The sequence below is a fragment of the Vipera ursinii genome, assembly GCF_947247035.1.
Source record: "Vipera ursinii genome assembly, chromosome: 4".
NCBI classification, from domain to species: Eukaryota; Metazoa; Chordata; class Lepidosauria; order Squamata; family Viperidae; genus Vipera; species Vipera ursinii.
Genome location: NC_139514.1, coordinates 66,961,507 through 66,988,221, shown reverse-complemented (window position 1 = coordinate 66,988,221; position 26,715 = coordinate 66,961,507). Strand labels below are relative to the sequence as shown.

The window sequence follows — 26,715 nt, the reverse complement described above, 5'->3', positions numbered from 1 at the left end:
CTAAACAGTACAGAAACAACCTTATTCTCCTGAACAAATTCTAATAGTGAGAATGTTGACGTGTTGTTGTCAACAAAGATTGCTTTGGCTTTATAAGTCCTCACCAATGTTGAGCCAGAGAACAAATTTAAGAGAGCAAAGGGCCTGGCTTTGCAACCAGGTAAAAAGCACTTTAGAGTAAGAGAAAGGTGACATTTATGCTTGCTGCATTTAGAAACTCAGTGCAAGAGTTGAGACTGAGGTTTCTGCCACCTGATGTGTTAAGATTTTTTCACTTACAGGGGATTTCTCTTTGATTTTTTTTTTAGATTAGACCACCTAAATCAGGGGTGTCAATTTCATTGAGGGCCACATCAGCATTGCGGTTGCCCTCAAGGGGTCAGGTGGGTATGGCCAGGGTGGGCGTGGCCTACTGGGTGAGCGTGGCTAGAGTGGGTGTGGCCTACTGGGTGGGCATGGCCAGCTCTACATCGTTTGCATCAAGGGTGGCTATGGGGGCCTGGGCAGGAGTGGGACAGATCTGAGGGTCTCTGGCAGAAGGAGGGTCTCTGGGCCAGGGCCAAGGCATTGGGGGCCGTTCCCTCACTGTTTCCAGGATGGCTTTGTGGGCCACATAAAACCACTTCGTGGGCCATATCTGGCCCCCGGGCCTTGTGTTTGACATGTCTGACCTAAATCAACTCTTTTCCAGCGTATAGAGACCAGGCCTGGCCTCGCTGCAGGTGTTTGGGGAAAAATGGTGTATGTCTGTCTGTGTGTGTGCGTGCGCATGCACTTTAGAGCCCATCCTTCCACTATCCTTTCATCCAGAAAAAAATGATCCAAAAAGTTTTATTTTACCTACCTGAATTCTGTCATTATTGAACACTCCATCAATTAAAAAATATGCCCAGAATACAGGCCATTCACATTCTATGTTCTCAAATAACTTGAGTTCAGCAGGATCATAATGTAATCTGTTTGGATCCTAGAAATACATTAATTGCATAGTTTATTGTTACCATTTCACTTTATTGCAGAAAACATTCTGCCACTATTAAAATTAACATCCTATCGACCTCCAAGGTCCTAAGGAGTTTTGCCTGATGAAATTTTCACCCGACATTTATATGTAAAGTAATCAAGCCTTTTAAAAACACCAAGAAACTGAGAATTCTGGAGGCTTTGTCATCTATCCCTCTAATTGCAAGATGTTTGGAAAGAGAAAGGATAACATGTGAGAGAGAAAAATAATCCTCCAAATGAATTGTGTCAATAGGACAGATTTGATTTCTAGGAACATGGTCTCAACTATCCAATGAATTTCAGCTGGCATAGAATAGGCTGCATCTTATAAGGAATAATACATTTTTATTTCAGTGCATAGTGAGCCTGATCAAGAGGGCTTTCAATTTAATCCTGTAGAGATTGTAGATAAAAATCCTGCAAAGAATATCTCACTTTAGAAGGAAGTGAGAGTGCTGCTGTGTGGAAAATATTCTGCAGCACTTTAAGTTAATGACTATATCCTGGCACTCAGAGTATAGAAAATAAACAAGATAAATGGGATGCATCAAAAATAAAAGGAAGAGAAAAGAATCAATAAACCTGTTGTTCATGAAGAATATAAATCAGGCATGTCAAACTCGCGACGTCACGTGAAGTTGCGTGACATATTGTGACTTTTTCCCCATTGCCAGCAATGGGGTGGGCACAGTTTCAGTATGACACATCCAGCCTGCGGGCTGGCAGTTTGACACGCCTGATATAAATGATCAGAAACATAGGTACTAAGAAAAAAGATTGAAGGAATATTTAGCTTTGAAAAGGCTGAAGGGAAGATATGACAGTATTCATCAAATAACTTGGGTCAAAACCTGTTCTCAGAAGAGTGGCAGCTAGCTGTGGCCATCTCAAAATGATAACATGTCCATTGTGACATCATAATGAATGTTTTGCTATGTTTTGTGAAAATGTGCCAGGAGTGGAGTTTCCAGTACAACATTGTGATGTATTTTGTGTTACTTGCTACCATCCATCGTCTGTTCCCATTTCTCAATATTGTCCTTTGTTGCTCGAGTAAGAAGCCAAACTCCTTGAATGAGAAAGGAGCTGTGACCCATTTCTCCGAGAAACCTAACCTTCATTCAATAAGGTTAGTTTCAATAAGACAAACATCAACAATGGTACTGAAATTTTAAAATGGGATCTCTAGTCCCTGTTTATTAGACCCTGCTAATTTGTTCTTAAATATCATAATGTATATATCTGTACTAATATTTTATAATATTCCAATGTTTAATGTTTATTCGGAAGCTAGGCACAGTCCATGTAAAAATTTTTATAACATTGTTATTTATAAAGTTGTAAAGCTTAGAAAGCTTCAGCAATCCAACCTCTCTTGGTGTTTTATAGCCATCTCGGAGGAAACGACAGCAGCCATAACGCCCCTGTAAAGATATAAAGTGTTTATGATGCAAGAATTGTTTTATATAGAATAATACTATTCTTAATCATACCGAATTAACCTTATCCTTTGGAAACAAGCAAGGTTGAACATATTACTCAAAAAGAAATTAATCCAAGATTTATTTTAAGCCAAAATTAAGGACATACTTGCAACTTGGTGATAATTTCATTTTTTGTTGCATTAACAATATTCATATCTTCTATGGCAAAGGCTGGATAAGAAATAATGGACAAAAGGCCAGCATCAATCTCCTTTGATGTGGATGCCCTCGGTAACATGGAGTATAGAATAGACTGAGCAGGACATACATAAGCAGCATTGAAAAACAAGAAAAAACAAAGATTAAAAAAAGCATTAGTTTCATTCCAAAGTATATTATCAGATGTAGAAATAGTACTAGTTTGTATTCTAAATTGTTATTAACAAGACGTTCTCCAAGAAATTATCTTCCAATACATCCATGCTTGATTCTTCCAGCAACAGCATAGGACTGTTATTAATCAACTGAAAACCATGATCATCAGGAACTTGATTCAATTACCTATGCAATTTGTAAATGTATGTGCATTCCATAGAATAGAATAACAGAGTTGGAAGGGATCTTGTAGGTCATCTAATCCAACTCCCTGCTCAAGCAGGAGACCTTATACTATTTCTGAGAAGTGGATGTCCAGTCTCTTCTTGAAAGCCTCCAGTGATAAACAACCTGTAACATCTGAACTCAAGCTGTTCCATTGGTTGATAGTTCTCACTGTCAGAAAATTTGTCCTGATTTCTAGGTTAAATCTCTCAATTAGTATCCATCCATTGTTCCTTGTCTGGTCTTCTGGTGCTTTGGGAAATAGGTTGTCCCCCTCTTCTCTGTGACCGCCCCTCAAATATTGGAACACTGCCACATGTCACCCCTGGCTCTTCTCTTCACTAGACTAGCCATGCCCAGTTCTTGTAACTGTTCTTTATATGTTTTAGCTTCTAGGCCCCTTTGTTGTTCTTAAAAAGAGAAACTGGCAATAGATCTGGGAGGTAGATTATGTAAAACTGATTATAATTAATCCTTCAAGTCATTTACCAGATGCTGCTTTCACGTATGGAAGGAGAAGATTGAAGAATATAAATATTTCAGAATACATGAAAGAAAATTCATCTTTCTCTCCTCGCGTCCCTCCCCTGACGTCACTTGACTTCACATGCATTGTTTGGTTAAGAGCTTTAAAGGGCTTTGTTACAGCTTCTTGGATATCCCAATGAAAAAGACTCAGATTTACCTGACAATGTTCAACTTCATCTGGGAGTACATGAATAACTGACTTATGTCCTCCTCCAGCTCCAAACAGGTCCAGTTCATCAATTGCTTCCAAAGCAGCCTTCAGAAAAACATTTGTCAATTCTTATTACTAGAAAAGGAGATTTAACTCATATGCATATTATCCCTGAGCCTGCTTGGTGTAGTGGTTAAGGCAATAGGCTAGAAACTGAGAGACTGTGAGTTCTATTCCCACCTTAGGTACGAAGCTAGATAGCCTTGGGTTACTCATTCTCTCTCAGCACTAGGAAAGCAGTGAACATAGAACATAGAATAATAGAGTTGGAAGAGACCTTGGAGGTCTTCTAGTCCAACCCCCTGCATGAGCAGGAGACCCTGTATCATTATAGACAAATGAAATCAATGATGCAAAACAAAGCATTTCTGAATGGCAAAGCATTTTTGAAGAACCTTACAAAAAAAACTTTAGAGATTGGTCCAGGCAGTTGTCAGGAGTCACGACTGACTCAAAGGGACCCCATCTATCTATCTATCTATCTATCTATCTATCTATCTATCTATCTATCTATCTATCTACACATACATACATACGTGTGTGTGTGTGTGTGTGTGTGTGTGTGTGTGTGTGTGTGTGTGGAGAGAGAGAGAGAGAGAATTTCAATTTGGATGAATTTCTCCCATATAAGTGAGGATAGGGGTGCTATCAGATATTAAATAGTGTATGCATAAACTATTAAAATAATTAAGTATTAAGGCAGTGCTAAGCATTCCAAAAGAGATATTTTGCGACTAGCAGGCATGAATTTAAACCATTTATTTTCAAATCATTAATGCAATCAGAATAATGACCATCAGAACCAATTTCAAAAGCAGTTGCACAAGTCTTGCAATCAGCTCAGCTGTATTAATACAAGAGAAAGATTCATCCACAGTATTATGCACTGTGAAACAAGTTTTTAATGCTTTGTCATATTAAGTGTTTCCAATACTTAATTTTAAGTATACATTTTTAAATATTAATTTTAAAAACAATTTTTTCACAAAAACAGGTGGATCTAGAAATGATCTTGTTTTCTTCAAGGTGACTCAATTTAGTATCTTTATACTGTCCCTGGTTGATATTTACTAACACAACTGCCATATAGTGAAAATATCAGCTTTAAGAAAAACAAGCCAGTTTATATTGAGGTATATTAGCACGAGCATCCTCATTAAATTGTGTTTGGTCAGAATGGTCAGTTGCAAGAGGATCTATGGTTAGTAATACTTCTATACATTTTGGAACTTTGATCCTGCAACTGAAGATGTGCAAAATCCAGTTTCTTGATTTCCCTATCCCCAAAACCTCAGCTGATCCTTATCCACTGGCTTGTTTGCATATATTTTACTTTCACAGCCAGAAAATTAATCAAGATCCTTAAACGTGAATATTCAGAAATAAGCTTTGTTAAATTCAAGTCTATAGGTATAGGTCTTTAAGTTTCAATCAACTCACAAGTAGCTGTGATTATTTCTGATCTATTTATAAAAAACAGAAACATTCCTACTTTTGCCATTCCAACAGAGCTTGCATTCAACTCAGGAATGCCCTGATTTGTCTTATCACCACGTTCCCACATGCCATAATCCTGAAACAAAACAAGAGAAAAAGAGCAAAGGCATTTTAACAACACAGATCCAAAAATATGGAGAAACAGTAATAGATTGTTATGAACAACATGGAGATGCCAACCAAGTCAATCAATCTGAAAATTGTCATTTTATAGGTTCTAGTTCAAAATTATGTACATGGGCATATCTGCACGAGGAGCAGATGAAAAAATATGTCTCCTCAAAGACATTGGCTCCCCACATTCCATTAACCTTAGGAAAAATACTCTGAGAAAAGAAGAAATTAAGGAAAAAAGAAAGGGGAAAAATAGATGGAAGCAGAATCAGGGCTTGGTTATGAACATCCTGCTAGGATTATCTCTTTTTAACCAAGCTCTTCACAATAAACATGGAAAGAGCTTATTTAGGAAGGTTTTAAGGGTTGGTTTAGTAAGGCTGACTCTGTGGATTTTATCTGGAATTCTCTGAATGTGGCATTTTGGTTTGAGAAGGAAATTAACATTTAAAGCCCTCCATACATGCAAGACTGCATCATTCATAGTTCACCCCTTGTATTCCAGATTGGAACAAGATTTGTGACATTCTGCATTTCTGGGATTTGGACAGTAGGACCCAGAGCATGTTCCTTTTTATTTTCCTAGAGGTGGGCTAAAGAGATATCTTAAGTAGGGTAGGGTAGGGTAGGGTAGGATAGAATAGAATAGAATAGAATAGAATAGAATAGAATAGAATAGAATAGAATAGAATAGAACAGAACAGAACAGAACAGAACAGAACAGAACAGAACAGAACAGAACAGAACAGAATAGAATAGAATAGAATAGAATAGAATAGAATAACAGAGTTGGAAGGGACCTTGGAAGTCTTCTACTCCAACCCCCTGCTAAGGCAGGAGACCCTATACCTAAATGGTTGTCCAGTCGCTTCTTAAAAACTTCGAGTGTTGGAGCATTCACAGCTTCTGGAGGCAAGTTGTTCCACTGATTAATTGTTCTAACTGTCAGGAAATTTCTCCTTAGTTCTAGGTTGCTTCTCTCTTTGGTTAATTTCCATCCATTGCTTCTTGTCTTGCCTTCAGGTGGTTTGGAGAATAGCTTGACTCCCTCTTCTTTGTGGCAACCCGAGATATTGGAACACTGCTACCATGTCACCTGTAGTCCTTCTCTTCATTAAAGTAGACATACCCAATTCCAGCAACCGTTCTTTATATGTTTTAGCCTCCAGTCCCCTAATCATCTTTGTTGCTCTTCTCTGTACTCTTTCTAGAGTCTCAACATCCTTTTTACACCATGGTGACCAAAACTGGATGCAGTATTCCAGGTGTGGCCTTACCAAAGCATTGTAAAGTGGTGTTAGTACTTCACTTGATCTTGATTCTATCCCCCTGTTAATGCAGCTTAGCACTGTGTCGGCTTTTTTGGCAGCTGCAGCACACTGCTGGCTCATATTTAAGTGATTGTCCACTAGGACTCCAAGATCCCTGACACAGTTACTACCATTGAGTGAGGTACCACCTATACTGTACCTGTGCATTTGGTTTTTCTTGCCTAAATCTAGCACCTTACTTTTTTCACCATAGAATTTCATTTTGTTAGATAGCACCCAATGTTCAAGTCTGTCAAGAGCCTTCTGTATCTTAAGCCTATCTTCTGGAGTGTTGTTGACTATTCCTGCCAGCTTGGTACCATTGGCAAATTTAAAGAGTTCCCCATCTATCCTCTCATTAAATTCATTGATGAAGATGTTGAAGAGTACTGGGCCTAAAACAGAGCTTTGAGGTACCCTACTGCGTACTTCCCTCCATGTAGATGCAGTTCCATTGAGAACTACCCGATGAGTGCAGTTGGTCAGCCAGTTAAAAATCCATCTGGTGGTGATGCTGTCTAACCCACATTTTTCCTATCTTATTTAGTAGTAGGTTATGGTCTACTTTATCAAATGCTTTACTGAACTCCAAGTAAATAATATCCACAGCATTCCTCTGATCCATTAATTTTGTCTCCTTGTCAAAGAATGCAATAAGATTTATCTGGCTGGCGTGATCAGTTTTTGACAAACCCAAGTAGCTAAGAACTCTCCAAGTGGAGAGATTAAACAGGATAAGGAGATGACTATTGTTATTAACTTAGAATAAATTTCTGATAGGGAGATTTCAAATGATACAAACTCTCAATTTGGAATGCCCATGTAAATACTTACAGCAACTTTATAGGCAGCCTCGATGTAAAATACAAGATTCTGTATAAAGGCCACTTCATCAAGTGTGAAAATAATACGCAATCCTGATTAAGAAAGAACCATTAATAAGACATTTAACATAAATCACATACAATAAAATGAACTACGTGTTTCTATTCCATTCATTTATCATTCTTATAAGAAATTTCTCACATAAACAAATTTTAAAAGAAGCATGGGCATATAGGTGCTTTCCTTAAAATACAATTCTTTGCAAAACAACCTATTTACAATTCATACTTAAACCCAGTTAAAATATTTCAGAAAAAAAAACCATATATGACCTTCTCAAGGATGAGGAAGACTAAGAATTTTAGACAGCTACTAGAAGCATGAATAGTAACTTATCCATATCTGCTTATTGAATATGGCAAAACAATAAGTCAAATATTGAAGTTAATTATTTTTATACAGCTAGCTGATTATGACAACATTTAACTCTCCTCAGAAGGTCACTATTATTATGACATAGCTTACCTGATGCTATCATCTGAGCCAGGAAAAGAAGGTAAAGGGAAGTAGCATCTACTTGTAGATGCCCCCACTTGTCATCTGCAACTACTGTTCCACAAGTAGCCGTATTATATTTGGCATGCAGGCAATCCTTGGTACTCTGAGTGTGCTTGAACTTTTCAACCTTATCTACCTAAGGAAATCAGGCAACATTCCAAAATCAATTTTCAAAGCATAAACTTTCATAATTATAATTTTGTCTCAGGACTCAAATTTTCACACAGTTTAATTTCAGGAGATTTAATCAACAAAACTTTAATAAAATATTGTATGTACATGTGCGTACATCTTTGAATCAGTTCTGACTCTTAGCAAGTGCCTGGACTAGTCCTTACAGAGTTTTTTGCTAAATTTCAGGAATGGTTTGCTACTGCCTTCTTTCTAGAGGGAAACTGACTTGATCAAAAGACAGATAAATTTAACAAATAACTAAATGTCAACAGCTGGCTTTATGCTTAAGGCAAGACTAAAAGTTACTAGTCTCCCCATTTCTAGCCTGGTACCTAAACCGCTACACCAAACTGACTCTTTCTCATTCTCATTTAAAACATTTATCAAAACCAAAATTTAATTGAGCAGATTACTTTTGAATGGAATCATTCAATCTAGTGAAGCAGCATATTACTGCAACAGTAATACCTTGTTTTATTAAAAAAAAACACAAGAACAACTGAAAGCTTAAGTGGGAAATCCATCATTGTGTAATCAGGTATATATTACATCACATTGGGATAACTAGCAAAAATACAATATTTGGAACTAGCAGAGTTAGGTAGTATTCTTAATTCTCAGCTGCTAAACAGGGATATAAATTACTCTAAATGCGGCCAATACATCATGCTGGAATTGAAAATTTTGGTCAGATTTTTTGGGAGGGAGGGGAACCTTGTGACCATTTAAAGTACCGTATATACTTGAGTATAAGCCGAATTTTTCAGCCCACTTTTTGGGCTGAAAAATTCCACTTCGGCTTATACTCCAGTCAACAAAAAAACTTACCGAGGACTTGTGCGCGGCCGAGGCTTTGGTGCTTCCGGGATCGCGCGCACCTCTCCCAAGCCACCGCCATCCGGAGACCTGCCGAAGTTTGGGGAGGTTTGGGGAGGTGCGCGCGCACCTCCCCAAACCTCCCCAAACGTCGGCAGGTCTCCGGACCTCCGCGCCTTGCCTGCCTGCTTCTTTCCGCAGCGGAAAGAAGCAGGCAGGCAGGGCGCGGAGGAACAGAGACCTGCCGACGTTTGGGGAGTTTGGGGCGCCTCCCCAAACCTCCCCAAACGTCGGCAGGTCTCCGTTCCTCCTGCCGACGTTTGGGGAGGTTTGGGCGCCTCCCCAAACCTCCCCAGGTCTCCGTTCCTCCGCGCAGACCTGCCGACGTTTGGGGAGGTTTGGGCGCCTCCCCAAACGTCGGCAGGTCTCCGTTCCTCCTGCTGACGTTTGGGGAGGTTTGGGCGCCTCCCCAAACCTCCCCAAACGTCGGCAGGTCTCCGTTCCTCCGCGCAGACCTGCCGACGTTTGGGGAGGTTTGGGCGCCTCCCCAAACCTCCCCAAACGTCGGCAGGTCTCCGTTCCTCCTGCTGACGTTTGGGGAGGTTTGGGCGCCTCCCCAAACCTCCCCAAACGTCGGCAGGTCTCCGTTCCTCCGCGCAGACCTGCCGACGTTTGGGGAGGTTTGGGCGCCTCCCCAAACCTCCCCAAACGTCGGCAGGTCTCCGTTCCTCCTGCCGACGTTTGGGGAGGTTTGGGCGCCTCCCCAAACGTCGGCAGGTCTCCGTTCCTCCGCGCAGACCTGCCGACGTTTGGGGAGGTTTGGGCGCCTCCCCAAACCTCCCCAAACGTCGGCAGGTCTCCGTTCCTCCTGCCGACGTTTGGGGAGGTTTGGGCGCCTCCCCAAACCTCCCCAAACGTCGGCAGGTCTCCGTTCCTCCGCGCAGACCTGCCGACGTTTGGGGAGGTTTGGGCGCCTCCCCAAACGTCGGCAGGTCTCCGTTCCTCCTGCCGACGTTTGGGGAGGTTTGGCCGCCTCCCCAAACCTCCCCAAACTTCGGCAGGAGGAACGGAGACCTGCCGACGTTTGGGGAGGTTTGGGGAGGCGCCCAAACCTCCCCAAACGTCGGCAGGTCTGCGCGGAGGAACGGAGACCTGCCGACGTTTGGGGAGGCGCCCAAACCTCCCCAAACGTCGGCAGGAGGAACGGAGACCTGCCGACGTTTGGGGAGGTTTGGGGAGGCGCCCAAACCTCCCCAAACGTCGGCAGGTCTCCGTTCCTCCGCGCCCTGCCTGCCTGCTTCTTTCCGCTGCGGAAAGAAGCAGGCAGGCAGGGCGCGGAGGTCCGGAGACCTGCCGACGTTTGGGGAGGTTTGGGGAGGTGCGCGCGCACCTCCCCAAACCTCCCCAAACTTCGGCAGGTCTCCGGACGGCGGCGGCTTGGGAGAGGTGCGCGCGATCCTGGAAGCACCGAAGCCTCGGCCGCGCGCAAGTCCTCGGTAAGCTCCGGGCGGTCACTTGCTTCGCGTCTCCTGAGGGAAGGGGGGGCGACTGGAGCGGGCGTGTTTCCTCGCCTGCTGGGCGCCGCGATTTGCCCAGGGAACGCGCGGGCCCCGAATGGCAGCGTGGAGCGAGGAAGCGGACAGCCAGGGCTTCCCCGAGAGCCGCGGCCACACAGGGTATTCCTGTGTATTCAGGCTTGCAAAATGGCGGATCGAGCCTCTGCTGGCGGCAGAGTCTTGCAGAACGGTGGATCGGCTTATACTCGAGTCAATAACTTTTTCCAGTTTTTGGGGGTGAAATTGGGGGTCTCGGCTTATACTCGAGTTGGCTTATACTCAAGTATATACGGTAATACTATAAACATATATATTACAGAAACTTAATACATTGTGTATAACTCTTTCCCATTCCAAAAAGAGGAGGAATTCAGCTCTTTTCCACAATCTAGAGGGATCCTAGTGCTACTAAATAGTGTTCAAAACTCACAGTCACTTATACATTAAGTTAATAAAGATTTGTGTTGATTTTTACCTGTCTCATCATACATTGTAAGAGCCCCCGCATTAGTTTCACAACATTCTATGGAAGCAAAAGAAAAAGAAAAACCATTACTATCCAATTTAATTTTTAGAAGGTATACCTCCAGTATAACTAATAATCAATGCTTATACAAAAATTGAATATCTAGATCTACGCATTTATATACGGTGTTTTAAAACTCTTCCAGGATTTAAAAAAACATTTGTCTTAGATCAGTGGTCCCTAATCTTTGTGGCTTGGCAGCCCAGCAAGCGGTGGGCCAGCATGCACGAGCACACAGTACGCACACAAGTGCCCACCAACCGCCTTTCCTTCAAGTTGAGCTACTCGTGCGCAAGCTCACTCTCTGGTATAGCTCAGGAGTTGAGGAGCTCTGTCTTAGATAACATTTTGACATATTACAATATTAAAGATATGCTGTCAATTTATGTGGTTGTAAATTAATCAAGATATCATATAATTAAAAAAGATGGCATGCCAAAAGCTTTAAAACAAAGTTGTTCTTATTCAAAAATCCATGTTTATCTTTTTTCAGTTCTCAAGTTTTAACATTACTCCCAAATTAACAGATTCTGTGATATATTTAAAATGAAGGGCACATTCTTAGAAAAGCACTGGTGATATTTACCTATCTATATATTTCACACACTGTATATGGAAATAAGTGTAGTAGCAATCAAAGGTCTACCTGTTCTAATTCATATGCTTTGGCTTTATCTTCATCCCGGTCTGCATTCTTCCTGTAGGCCATCCCTAGGCCCCAGACAGCCAAAATGCTGTATATATTATCTCGTACCCAAGCATCTTTTTGTTCTGTGCTGGCAGAAAGTAGTCCTGTAACTGGATTCTAAATTTTAAAAAATGAATGGAAGAAAATTAAGAAGCATTTTATTAAACAGAACAGAGAAAGTTACTGTTCCATAGTGGTTGAGGAGTAAAGCTGAGTATTAGGAAGGTTTTTTTTCCCCAAATGTAATCTCTATAATGAAAGTAGATGGCCATGGGCACTCTACTATTTAATTAACCAACATATACAAAGTCTATTACGAAACATTACCAGCTACGTTATAGGGTTACTTTAAAATTTATTAAAATGAAGAACACAATACATTTTGAGACAATGACCACAAGATCCCATTTACTTCCCTTTGGTGAACAGGAAGCTTTTACACAAAATAAAGACATTCTAAGTTGCCATTTGATAAACCTCACCAGATTGAAGTATGAGATTGCAGGAAAACGAGCAAAATGCAAATCCACTATGATAAAGGCAAGATAGTTAATTCTAACACTGTCATTTTGTCTAAGACTTTCTGTTGACCATGCAATATTAGAAGATACTAGACAACCCATGACCCATTGGATCATCACTTCAGAGGGATTTCCTTACCAGACTCCTGAATGCCTTTAGTAATGACAAGAGCTTCTAATGCACTTGAAAAGTTCTTTAAAATTCAGGGAAATATTCAGAGATTGAAAGTTGCACAGCTCTATAGATGCCACATTGCAATACAGTAGTCCAATTGGGAAGTGATCAAAGCATGACTGACATAAAGGGTTTCCCTGTCTATGTATGGCACTACTGGTACATGAGATGAATTTGGGCAAAATACATTCTGATCACAGCTATTACCTGCAGTTATGTTCAATTAAAACATGACAACAGCCAATGTTTGTGTAGTATTATTTTAAGCAGACTGTGTTTTTCTATTGTTGTTTAGAGTGCATTTTATGGCCAATTCATGCAAAACTCTACGTAATCCCAAAGGGTTCACATACTTTTTCTTGCAACTGTATATATTTGTGTGTGTGTGTGTGTGTGTGTGTGTATGCATATATGTATGTGTTTTCGTAGATTTCGTAGATATATGTATGTATATATACACATTTATTTTATTTTTTTTTATTTTAATTCCATTTATATCCCGCCCTTCTTCGAAGACTCAGGGCGGCTTACAAGCTTAACAGTAGCATATATTATGTGTATATATATGTCTATGTATATAGATACATATACATATATATACACATAATATATGCATATGTATGTATATATACATGAACATGTACTTGTGTGTGTTAAAAAAGCTTAGCTGTCCCTGTATTCTTACATACACACACACACAGTGTATGTGTCTGTCTATCTAGGTGAATATCTGTAGCTCTGTAACAGAAGTGAAATTGTCACAAAACATTATTTTGTACATTGTCTTGAGCAAATACCTGTACCTTCTAATCATACATAAGTGCATGATGTTGTTGTTAGTTGTGAAGTCGTGTCCGACCCATCACGACCCCATGGACAACGTTCCTCCAGGCCTTCCTGTCCTCTACCATCTTCTGGAGTCCATTTAGGCTCATGCCTACTGCTTCAGTGACTCCATCCAGCCACCTCATTCTCTGTCGTCCCCTTCTTCTATTGCCCTCAACCTTTCCCAGCATTAGTCTCTTCTCCAGTGAGTCCTTCCTTCTCATTAGGTGGCCAAAGTATTTGAGTTTCAACTTCAGGATCTGGTCTTCTAAAGAGCAGCCAGGGTTGATCTCCTCAAGTGCATGATATGTACATTTTAAATATAGTATATATTTATGATTGAAGAGGTTCTTAAAATAGATCTAATTCCAGTGAGTCTGATAGTGTGTGCGTGTGTGTGTGTGTGTGTGTGTTTGTGTGTGTGTGATGAGGGTGAAAGTTCATTTTCCAAGCTTGTGGGTTGGTTTCTGAACGTTTCATTACCAGGCTAGGTAACATCTTCAATGGAGTTTAGGGGATGTCAGTGTCAGCTTTTTCTGTTAATAAGGGCTTCAGGTGTAGGTGTATCAAGTGAGGGTTCTGTGACAGTCTTGAGATGGGGCAAGTGTGAGTCATCACTGAGTCTTGTATACACAAGAACAGGATCCCCTTATCCCCAATTGTGTCTCTGCATGGAATATCGACATACAAACTAGCAAAAACCCTGTAGAGGAAACTCAGACATCTGGTCAATGACTCAAACCGCTCAATAAACTCCCCAGAACAATTTCTCCAATGCATCAAACATACCAAGATCAACAAGGAAGAAATTCTGGTCTCCTTTGACATCACCACTCTCTTTACCTCAACTGACATCGACCTGGCTAAACAAATCATACACTACCTACTCACTAATCACTATACCCACAAAGATGATGCCACTACAGAACATTCCATGTCCACAGAAGCCATCATGAAACTCCTACGCCACAGCACATACTTCAAGTTCAATGGGAAAATCTACAAGCAAGTACAAGGCACCCTGATGGGATTACCCATATCAGGCCTAATAGCAGAAGCAGTCACACAACGACTCAAATCCATATCTCTATCCACTATCCAACCAAAATTCTAGACATGCTACATCAATGACACCTTCATTTTCAAACACTCCCAAATTGAAGAAACATACCAGCTACTTAGTAACATATTCCTTGGGATCAAATTCACACATGAAGAGGAAACAGACAACTCCCATTCCTTGACATCGACCTAAGGAAACTGGACAGTGGAGAACTGGAACCCCCTGTCTACTGCAAACCTATGCACATGGACCAGATCCTCAGCTTCACAGGCACCCCACTGCACACAAAAGAAGCTGTGTCCAGACTCTCTTCAGAAGGGACAGGACACACTGCAGCACCACAACACTAAGAAAAGCAGAAGAGAAACGACTGTTCAACATCTTTCTCTGTAATGACTATCCAAATACACCCAAACTATAACACCACAAAGCCAATCACCACACAAAAACTAACCCCACCATACACAAAACAGGTGTCAAAAATGACAGCCAGAATTCTCCAAACTCTAGGAATAGCAATAACCCACAAGCCCACAGCCACATTCTGCCAGGAATTATCCAGAACCAAAGAAAAGATATAGAAGGATGAAAGAAACAATGTAATCTACAACATAAACTGTAACCATTGCAACCAATTCTATATGGGACAAACATCACATCAATTAAAAACCAGGATCCACAAACACTGGCTGACAGTCAAACACCACAATCCCAAATCTTTAATCTTTACCCACACCGACACCAAACAGCACCAGTTTGATTGGAGCAACACAAAAATCATTGGCTACACTACCACCTGCCACACTTGTGAGTATCAAAGCCTGGCACTCCACAAGCAATTCCATCAACTTGCACATCGACCTACAACCAGCCTATGAACCTTCAGAATCCAAATCAACTGCAAAGCCAATCAAAGACAGCACCGACCCTCAACCAACCCATGCAAGCCACCCTCCCACCTGCCAGTGGCGTAGCGTGGGAGGTGCAGGGGGGGCTGGCCGCACCGGGTGCAACATCTGGGGGGGCGCACTCGCACTGAGCTGCTCAGGGAGCCCCAAGGGCTGCACACAGTCGGCTTGGCTCCGCTTTCGAGCTGCTCTTTCTTGCAAAGCGAAACGAGTCCGGCAGGTGAGATGGGCGGCCACATAAACTGAATAAAATAAATAGAAGCACCCAACTCTCCGCCCAGGCTCAGGCCAACCTCAAGCGCCCCACAGGTGCCCCGGCAGGCTTGGCCGAGCGAAGACGGACCCGCCGGCCGGCCGGCCTAGCTTCGTGCGCATGCGTGGCTTTATTTAGTGGGGCTCACGTGCAAGCTTGAATGCAGCGGCTCTTGCAGGTCGGAGCACCGCCCAGCCGCCCTCGAGAGGGACCCAGAAGCATCCCGCATGCGCGCGACTCTTCTTGGAAAGTCTACGCCGCTGTGGGGCACGTCTTTTTGGCGGTGCCGTGACGTCACTTGCCTTGCCCCGGGTGCTGACAACCCACGCTACACCACTGCCACCTGCAGTTCATCTCCCAAAGACCCTGACCTGATGTAACCTCCCCATCACAAGACTCAATGATGACTCACACCTGGCCCATCACAGGACTCATCACAGACGCTCACTTGACACACCCACACCTGAAGCCCTTATAAACGGAAGAGCACTGTCACTGATATCCCCTAAACCAGACATGTCAAACTCGCGATGTCATGTGACATCACACAACGTATCGGGACAGTTTTGCCATTGCTGGCAATGGGGTGAGCGCAGCTTCCGGATGATGCGTCCGGCCCGTGGGCCGGCAGTTTGACACCCCTGCCCTAAACTCTGCTAAAGATGTTACCTAGCCTGGTTCAGAAACCACAAGCTCAGAGAATGAACCTTCACTCCTACACACACACACACACACACACACACAAAATTACATCAGATTCATTGGAATTAGTTCTATTTTAAGGACTTCTTCAATCATAAATATATACTATATTTAAAGTGTACATATCATGCACATAATTATGTATGATGAGAAGGTACAGGTATTTGCTCAAGACTATGTAGAAAATAATGACATAGAGGTAGAAATAACCAAAAAAACAAAAGCAATGCTAACTGTTATACTAACAGAAGTGAAATTGTCACAAAACATTGCAACTAATCCATTCTCCCACTTTTTTTATTTAAACCACACCTCAATGTAGTTTGATATTCTGTAGCTATTAAGAATGCTCAGTAAATATTAACTTGATACCTCAATCCTTTTAGGTATTTGGGAAGGCTGGAATTCTAAAAATAGGTTTCCTCAAATCTACTAATACTCCCTCTAATATATTTTTGTTGCTGCTTTGGATACATAAATAAGCAATAGCACTCATAATCTGACTACCTGAATCAACAGGAGTGAAGTTTAACCTGTGAATTTCTTACTAGACAGAGCACTCAGCACTCAGAGCACTTAGCTATTTTTTTAATGGAAATGTTACATTCTATAAGCATATTTATAGCAACAGTCTTTAAAAAGGCCTTTAACTCTTCTTAATCATGCCGTTTCTGCTATCAGATTTCCATTCTATGAAAGCATCATGTGAGATAAATACTTATGGATGAGGCAGTTGCTTGTAAATGATTCCTGGACACTTGGATAGGAAAACCAGAGAGAAGCCTGGGGAGGGAGTAGGACATTCTTCCACGAATATCACACATTTTATTATTGTCAGATGAACAAAAATGATAGGAGCAAGGAGAAGACAAGCCTAGTTGGAAGGGGGAGCTAAAAGAACAACAAATATCTGCCTAACTACAGACTTCAGAAAGATCACAACGGTCTATGATGCAACCACACAAGTAGAGACCACATGCCATACTTTATTTTTCAGGAACATGCCTTTTCATTCTAAACCATTTAAAGCTTTTTCAGCTGCCTCAAAAAACTTTGGAACAGATTAGTAGAATTACTCAGAAATCTACAAAGCTTCTGATTTTAACCAAAAATAAATGTTTCTTGTACTACGTTGGCACTTATTCACAAACACCTATCCATATAAAACCAAAGGTTCAGATTTCTTTAAAAATAGGGGAATTGAACTTTTATCAGGCTGCAGAATCCTTTAGTTAAAACAAAATCCCAGAAGCGCCGATTAAGATCAAAGACATAATGATAGAGAATTAGCTGAATTCAAGTGGACTCTTTTTTCCCCTTATTCTAATAGAACGCTAATCATGTTCTCATTGGCTATTGCTATTGCCATGCAATAGGGGGAAAAACAATTCTACATAGCCCTAAATATCTCACACAGTACATTTATTTATAGAGCCAACAAATCTAGAGAGATGTGCCAAATTATAACCAGTAATGTACTGTACTCACCTGATGATTCAAAATTGTCTGTTGAACAAGCCGAGCGTAGCCATCTAGGCGGACTCCAGAATTGCTCCTGCTCCTCATTTCCAACCTCCTCACAATCCCTTACGAAACATGAAAAATGTGGCTGGATACTGTGCAAGTTGACAGAGCCGCTTTCTTTCTCTCTAGCATCCGTTAGCACGTGGTTCATTCACTCATTAGCATGAGGAACCGCAATTCTTGCTGGCAACAGGCAAAACAAACAGCAGCTATTAACAAGCAGATAAAGTTTCCCCTTTAGCCTACATACCAGGTGCAGTCAAAATGACAACTTGCAACTTATATGTTGTTTAAAATTATAAATTATCACAGCCTTTTTCTTATTTTCTTCTTGTGATCACAGGAGCATAAAGATCTGACAGTGGTTTGTGAAAAGAACTGTGGTTTAATATACAATGTGAAACAATAATATTCAGGAGCATACAGAACACAAGACAGTCAATTACATTCAAACGGTTGAAGTGAACAAGCAGGTTCCAACAGCAATTCACCTCAGACACAGTCTCTTAAAGGGATACTACCCCAAATACTCTGCTGACTCTGCTATCACTTCTGCCGGTCAGCTACTAAATCATAATTACCTTGCCACTCCTCCCATTTAGAGCTGAACAGCTGATAATCCGAATGCCTTTACCCAATTTTGATGCTTGTCTGAACTCAAAGGCTTTGTTAATAATATCAGCCAAATTATTTTCAGAGGGGCAATGCTTTAACTCTATTAGTTTATTCTTTACTGCCTCTCTTACATTGCAATATTTGATATCTGTGTTTACTCCTGCTTCCAACTCGTCCTGTTGCCATTGTTATACATGCAACATTATCTTCCCATACTGATATAGCCCCTTTTTTGTGGCTCAGTGGGTTAGGACGCTGAACTTGTCGATCGGAAGGTTGGCAGTTTGGCGGGTCGAATCCCGAGTGCCGCGTAGCAGAGTGAGCGCCTGTTACTCGTCCCAGCTTCTGCCAACCTAGCAGTTCGAAAGCACGTAAAAATGCAAGTAGAAAAATAGGGACCACTACGGTGGGAAGGTAACAGCATTCCGTGTGCCTTTGGCATCTAGTCATGCCGGCCACATGACCACGGAGACGTCCTCGGACAAGCGCTGGCTCTTCGGCTTTGAAACGGAGATGAGCACCGCCCCCTAGAGTCAGAAACGACTAGCACGCATGTGCGGGGGAACCTTTACCTTTAGCTTTTTATATCTTTTAGTAGTTGTACATATTAAATTAACTCCGAACACGCCTCTAACAAAGCTATAAATTAGGCCTCTGCAGTTGAAAGTGCCACTGAGGATTGTTTTCTAGATTTCCATCCAATTACATTGCCAGCAAATAATATTACAAAACCTGTGTTTGATTTTCTATCATTCATATCATTTGCCCAGTCACTGTCTACATAGCATTGTATCAATAGGTTACTAGAATGTCTTATCCATAACCCTAGGTCCATTGTTCCTGTCAGGGCCCACTTCAAAACCTCATCCCAAGAAAGCAGGACTCTTGGAACAATTTCTTTCTAAAAGGAACTTTTATTAGGAGAAAGTGATAGCAGCAATGATAGGCAGGATCTGAGGGTTTCCTGCTCATATCAATAGGTTAAAAGAGTCCCAAGCATAATCCCACCCCAATAGATCATCCGGTCAGTTTGAATGGGCCAATCCCAAGGTGTTAAGTCTGCTGTGGGAAAGGAGCTGATAGGTCCTTTCCCATGCTTTCCCATGCTTGTGAAGATTTTGTTGGGTCTTCGCAACAGATGTCGGAAGCACATTCCTTTCTCACCCCAAGGTAACATCAAGGGAAAGACAGTTCAAAGAGTAAGTATATAGGAACAGCAGAAAGGATACATTGCAGCAAAGCAGAATAACATACCACAGAGCCTTCCCCCCCTCCCCTTCAGAATGGCAGAACCCTCAGAAACAAATGAATTAGGAAAGAAATGACATAGATTCCCCGCCCAGGGAAAGATTGGCTTCTGGTAGTTCCTTTTAAACATCATAATAGTCTTTTTATCCCTATCCAGTGTTGTTCTTTTGGCGCTGACATGTGTCTACTCAAAATGCTAATTGCATTTGTTATATCAGTCCGTGTCTTTATCATATTATGTGTCATTTTTCATCTCCATATTATTCTGGAATCCTAAAACCACAGGAGTAGTTACTTGGTTACATTCAAGCATGTCATGCTTGTGTGCATAAGTATCCCTATTAAATAATTTATTGACGTAAAGATTTTACTGTTCCATTCTTGTTCCAGGAATCTCAGTTTGCATGGGATTTTTTTTAACATTTATCCTTACAAAAATCTTGTGGGGAAGAAGGTGGAAACACTGTAGCAAATCTACATCTTGAATAGCATACATGACAACTGGCTATATATGCTTCAATGTCCTTCTTCATTTGTGGCCAACAAAACTGTCTCTTTACAAGGTGAAGGGTTTTCACAAAACCAAAATGCCCCACTGCCTTTGCATCATGGCTTTGTTGCAATACTAAAATCCTCTGGTTCACCGTAACATGTAGCTTATTCTACATTCATGCCAGTCCACTGCTTAATGACAGTTCACTCTTGTCTTGCTGGAACCACTAATCCCCTGCCAGGGCTTCTTTTAGTGGCCGAGTTAGATACGTGGTCAATGTTGATAATGATGCTTCCTACTGTCTCATGAGGGCTGGTGCTATTTGCTTGGAGGGGTTGATGGAGTTGACTACCTCTTCTTGAGCAATGTTATATAGTAGCATCTGGGAAAGGGTATCTGCCAAGAAGTTCCGGCCTCTTGGTAGGTAGCAAAGGATGAAGTGGGATTAGTCAAAGTATTGGGCCCGTTGTACCTGTTTGGGAGACAGCTTTCAGGGACTCTCAATGCTTCTAGATTTTTATGATCTATACATACTTGAAAAGGGATTTTACTGTCCTCCAGGAATTGTCTCCAAGTAAGGAGGGCCCAAAGGGACGCGGTGGCTCAGTGGGTTAGGACGCTGAGCTTGTCGATCAGAAGGTTGGCAGTTTGGCGGGTCGAATCCCGAGTGCCGCGTAACAGAGTGAGCGCCTGTTACTCGTCCCAGCTTCTGCCCACCTAGCAGTTCGAAAGCACGTAAAAATGCAAGTAGAAAAATAGGGACCACTACGGTGGGAAGGTAACAGCGTTCCGTGCGCCTTTGGCATCTAGTCATGCTGGCCACATGACCACGGAGACGTCCTCGGACAAACGCTGGCTCTTCGGCTTTGAAACGGAGATGAGCACCGGCCCCTAGAGTCGGAAACGACTAGCACGCATGTGCGGGGGAACCTTTACCTTTACTTTTTAAGGAGGGCCCAACAGACTGCATAGGCATGCGGGAGGTGTAAGCACATAGCTGTAATTCTCCCTTTGTGTTCTTCTGAAGCAGCACCACCCCCATGGCCAGGTTCGTGATCAGTAGGACCATCTGAGCGAACGTGGGGATTAACTAATAACAGAAGTTAGCGAAGCCAAGGAAACTTTGTAGTTGTCTCCTTGTTTGTGGAGGCACCCACTCTAGGAATGCTTGGACCTTCCCAGAATCATCTCTATGCCATCATTCAAGAATTGGTTGCCTAGGTAGTCCAAGCTGGTCTTATGGAAATCACACTTGGACAGTTTCACTAAAAGCTGAACCTTCCACAATTTCTCAAGCATTGCCCTGACAAACTTCACATGCTCCTCCTTGGTGTTGGTATAGATCGGTATATCATCCAGATGCACCACAACCTCCTTGTACAAGTGCTCATCTAAGACCCCATTTATTAACTACATAAACACTGTAACCCAAACGGTACCACCTGGAATTGGTAGCAACCTAGAGGGCAGTTGAACACTGTCTTCCATTCGTCCCCCTCCTTAATTCTCACTTGGTAGTACACCTCCCTCAAGTCTAGCTTTGTGAAAATGTTCCCCTTTGCAAAATGGCCCAACATGTCCTTCATTAAAAGGAGGGGGTACAAATTCCCCACACACATAAAATTTAGTGCTCTATAGTTGACACACAGCTTAAGGGACCCATCTTCTCTCTGAACAGCACAGGGGCCACCATTCTCAACTTCACTGGTTGAATGATGCCCTTAGCTAAGTTCTTATCTATGAATGTGCTCCCATATCCTGGGTGTCACTGAACATAGCTTTGGCAGCTTAGCCCCGGATAGAATTTCAATCACACAGTTTGTGGGACAGTGGGGCGAAAGCGTGTCAGATTCCCTTTCACCAAAGACCTCAGCCAGGTTACAATATTCCTTGAAAATCAGTCATTCTGAGTTATCACTCTCTTTTAGTGTATTCTGTTTCCGCTTTCACTTTCTTAACTGTAGGCACATGCCAGCTTCTTAGAACTTTCCCTAACTCTTGCTGGCTGGATGCTTTCCTTCATATCTGCCACTTGTCTCTGTCCCAACTGGGACAGAGGGCTCCATTTTTTCCACCATGCTGGGCCCAGGACCATGGTTCTGTCATCCCCAGAGCCACAATAAGTCAAATAGTGTGGGTCCCGACTTTTAGCTTCACAGGCTCAGTTAGGAAGGTTGTTGGCACTCCACCTGTTATTGAACTGTCTAGCTGGGGAAATGCTATGGGCTTCTTTAGCTTCCTTAGTCTCATTCCTAGCTTCTCTACCACTTGGGGGCTGACCAAACATCTCCAACCTGTTGCCCCACATGAGTTTTCTCTTTTGGCTTCAATGGAGTTTTTGTCTTCTTCAATTGAGTTGGAGGAGGGGGAGTGGTCATTGGCCATGGTGTGAAACATTCAGCAGCTCAGTGTCCCTCCTTTCAGCAGCAAAAGCAACCACCAAGGTTCTGCTGGGGTCTTCCTCCTCCAGATGGAGGTGCACTCCTCTCCCTTTCCTGGAAGCTGAAGAAGCTTCTTGGATGAGAAGAGAAATGTCTTGAAAGAAAAACAAGAAAGTCCAGTTGCCTCGTGAAAAAGCATCTTTGGGATAGCTATAACCTGGATGACTGAGAACCTCCACAGACATTGTGGGAGCTGCTTGCCTCTCCACTGGCCAGTGGGTCGAGTCTCATGCCTGGTGTCTTCATGGAATTCCAACAGGTTGATCTCCACCTCTGTGGCCATGTGGTACCATGCTCACAGGTTGCACTGCACCCCCTGGGCAGGTAATTCTGGTTCAGCTCCTTGTTTAACCCTTCTCTAAAATGATGAATTAGCAAGCATTAAGGCCAGTCTTCTAAGTGGCTGGCCAGGCAGCGGAAGTCTTGGATGTACTCTGTCACCGGTCATTTTCCTTGCTTTAGGGAACAGATATGGGCTTCTGTGTGCCAAGCCACCATAGGGTCCTCAAATTGCTCTCGTAGAGCTGGCATAAAAGCGTCCAGGTCATTCAGCTCTGGGGCTTCATCACACAATGACACCAATCACTCCAAAGTGCTCTCCTCCAGGTTGACTGCTGTGACATGGATCCAAGTTGCGTCATCTGGGTACATCGCCCCATAAGATTCCATCTGGTGCCAAACTTGAGCAAAGACATGGGCTAGGTAACTTGGGACTACTAAGGGGGGGCTGCTGATCCTCCCATATTAGAACATATCCAGGAGGTGTAATGTCAGTTGTCGCCACCAGTCCTTGGACCCTGGCTATGAGTGCTTGTGCTACGGCCCCAACCATTGGTGCTGCCAGTTGCAGTGGGGAAGGAGACATGACTGCTGCTTGTGTTGGGGCTCCAGCCACAGCTATGGCTACTAGTGCAATCAGCTGAAGTATAGGGGGAGGGGGAATCGCCAGGTCCATCAGGGTTTTCATGGCCACTAAGCAGGCAGTAGCAGCCACTGCGTCCTGGCGTCATTGCTGTATGAATCTCCATCCCTCTGAACTTCTCTCTCAACTGTTCCATGGACAGGCTGTGACCATCAATTGGGATCTTCCATTCAGTGGGGTCATCCCAGTTGGCTAATCATCTCACTTGCCATTTATTGCCTCAGGCCACAAAGACCTCCGTAGGGAGAAGAGGGTCTTCGGCCTCTGGTGCATTACCTATGTTCGTCGCCCAGCGGGCCTTCAGCCCTGGTAGGGGCTTTCTTCACTTGCTGCTTTATGGCTGCAAGTGGCTGCTCAGACCTCTGTTTTTTGCTTCAGGGGAATATCAATAATTTGCCTCCATGCTCCAGCATGAAGCAGTGCCGGTTCCTCCCAAGCTGGGATTTCTCCTGGCTTTTCTCCTCCGTGTCTTTGGCTGTAATCTCAAGGTTGACCTCCTGGTGGAGTCCAGGTAGGCTATTACTGAGAGAACTGGTTTAATGTCCATCATCCTGTGACATTTTTTTTTCTCCAAGAGTATACTTTACTGAAAAGCCACGTGGGTATAGAAGTGGAAAAGGCAGTTCTAACATTTCGTGCACGAAAGCTTAAGATAAATTCCCCTTTCCCGCCCCCATGGTCCTCTCACGGTCCTTTGTCCACCAATCAGTTCCACCTGGGGTGTTTTGAGAACAATCTGTTTGCTTTGGACATTCCCAGTGTTGGTGACCTTGGGGTGGAACTGTCTCTGGCTCCAGATGCACACTTGCATTCCAGAGTTTCCCTCCCAAACCACCCTCAGATTCCAATGCCTTCCCTTCCCCCTCCCATTATTGTTTTTTGGTTGCAGGCAGGCAGTGTAGCAAGTCAACCATGGCAGTTCAGTCTCCAAAGAGTAGAGGTGATATAATTGAAAAGATAATTTTGCTGTAAGAGCAATATTTTGTCTCTCCCCCCCCCCCGTTTTGCAGGATAAAGAGGGGCTTGTGAAAAAAATTTCCTACCTCCAGCCTTAAAATCCTACCAACCCCCCAAATCGGCTTAAATTGAACCCTTAATACTATGTATTAACTTGATGTATTGATGTATGTATTAACCTGGTCCACACTACATATTAAAACATAATATGGTTTGCTTGTTTTGGCTTCGCCATAGTAGTTAATAAACCATGGTTTATAATTTGTCATGCATGAACATAGGCTCCCTAGAACCCTTCTTTGCCTAAAATGTTATAAAATATGTTTATCAAGTAAACATTAGAGCAGGGATGTCAAACTGCCGGCCTACGGGCTGGATGTGTCAGGTGGAAGCTGCGCCACCCCATGTCCGGCAAGGGAAAAAAAGTTGCAATAGGTCGCGACAAGTCACATGACGTGGTGAGTTTGAAATGCCTGCACTAGAGCTACTAGATCCAGGCTACAAAAAATTATCATGACCACCAGATGGGAAGAAACAGATACAAAATACTAAACAATTGCTGCTATCTTGGGCCATCTGATCTTTTGAAATACAGATCATATATATGAAAATATGAACAAAGAAAGCAATTGTGCATTTAAACTGGCTGCAATTTTATACAAACTATATTAAATCTATGACAGTTCTATTTTCTATCTATCTTCTATTTCTGCTTCTATTAGTCCAGACAGATCTGAAACTTATTTCTGCAAAATGCAGCTCCAAAATTACCGGTAATCAAAATGGAGAAACAAACTAGTCAACTGCCTAGGTTGCTTACATTCAAGATTTATCTTTTTTCCTATATGTGAATCTAGGCAGCCATTTCCTGTTTTCTGGAGCATGCCTTATAAGTAAGAATGTGAACTTTATGTTTACCACATCAAGCACAATAGTGTTTGTTAACTGAAGAAAAAAACACTAATTTTCTATTTGGAAGCATTTTAGATAAAAAGTCATATTACTTTCTGTACCTTTTCACTTTTTTAACTTTAACATGAGTATTTTACAATGTGATGTGTAGATCTTGCAAGGAATAGCATGTTAGTTATATAATAAAATGAAAACTACAAGATCCAGATTTGAAGACTTAATGTAGCCTTTTCTATCTTGCACATTCCTCTGCTGATGCATTGGTCTCTCTTGATTGAGAATTTATGGGAAATTCAACCTAGCATGTCAGAAAGGGACCAGATCACCATAAAATGGTGAGCATTACAATTTGTGTAGAATGTGATTAGGAGAGCAAAAACGACTAAAGACTTTGTGACTTAATATTAAATCATATTACTTCATTACACATTACAGATGTATGTCCAGGGCTCTACGATGTCCTCCAATGCCGAAGTAAAAGTGATTCCAAAACATTATGACACATACATGAATAGCTAGATAGAAACACAAATATACGCAGGAGGACTAGGAAGAGGTCCCAAGGTCATCGAATCTGGCTCTCAGTAGATTCTTATTTGATACTTCATCGCAAACAAACTAATCCCTCGTCCTCATAACTCCAATGCGCCATAGGCAGAGATGCCGATCTTACCTGCCAAAGACTGACACCAGCTCTCATTTTCCAGCTAGCAGCAATCTGCTTCTCGAAGCTATTCTGTCGGAAGGAAATATTCTTCGCCCCCCCTCCAAAAAAAACCTAAAACCAATCCACCAAATTCTTGCCCAATGTTACAATCGATGTTGTTTGCCCTCTAAGAATCCAGTGGCTAGTTTGCAAGGTTGCAGCAAGGGTATCTTTGTTGCCGGTCACAGGGTTTCGCGTGGGGGGGAGGGGGTTAGAAGACTGTTCCTGCGGGAGCCCGCGAACCTAAACATGCTAGGCGAGGCTAATTACGTCCACACGTCACCAGGGCCTGAAGAGTGTTCCTTCCTCATTAATAGACTCTTTACAGGATCCGCAAAAGCCGGAACCAAACGCCATCTCTTTCTTAAGAGGCTCGCGCTTTTAGCCGCGTCCTGAAAGCTCAGTAGAGAGCCTTAAAACTTAAGATGTTGGCATCGTTCTCCAGATGCGGGCAGGCGACGGGAAGAGATTTTATTTGGTAACGTATAGGCTCAGCGTAGGGGAAGATCGCCCTTCGTTTTATTTTCAGCGTTATGTTAAGGTTTCTTTATGAGGCTATCAGGAAGCGAGCGGCTGCAGCCCGCCTTTACTTTTGCGTCAGCAGGATCCCCGGGAGCG

General features: G+C 42.5%; 1 protein-coding gene across 10 annotated transcripts in view; it reads right to left on the bottom strand.

The window, feature by feature from the left end:
• Nucleotides 1-26,715, bottom strand: part of PHKA2 (phosphorylase kinase regulatory subunit alpha 2) — a 90,223-nt gene extending 63,508 nt beyond the window's left edge. For 7 of the 10 annotated variants that reach the window (XR_014492560.1, XR_014492561.1, XR_014492562.1 and 4 more), the window contains exons 1-11: nt 26,065-26,710; nt 17,768-17,986; nt 11,791-11,949; nt 11,094-11,141; nt 8,040-8,208; nt 7,524-7,606; nt 5,261-5,341; nt 3,715-3,813; nt 2,596-2,742; nt 2,376-2,429; nt 845-967 (exon numbers count right to left, since the gene is read on the bottom strand). Coding sequence is in view for 3 of the 10 variants with exons in the window: in XM_083362919.1 (XP_083219045.1) it covers nt 845-967; nt 2,376-2,429; nt 2,596-2,742; nt 3,715-3,813; nt 5,261-5,341; nt 7,524-7,606; nt 8,040-8,208; nt 11,094-11,141; nt 11,791-11,949; nt 17,768-17,845 (1,041 nt within the window). In the remaining 7 variants the exon portion in view is untranslated. Of the gene's footprint in view, nt 1-844; nt 968-2,375; nt 2,430-2,595; nt 2,743-3,714; nt 3,814-5,260; nt 5,342-7,523; nt 7,607-8,039; nt 8,209-11,093; nt 11,142-11,790; nt 11,950-17,767; nt 18,013-26,064 lie in introns of all 10 variants that reach the window. The other 3 variants (XR_014492558.1, XR_014492559.1, XM_083362920.1) reach the window with 2 other exon arrangements.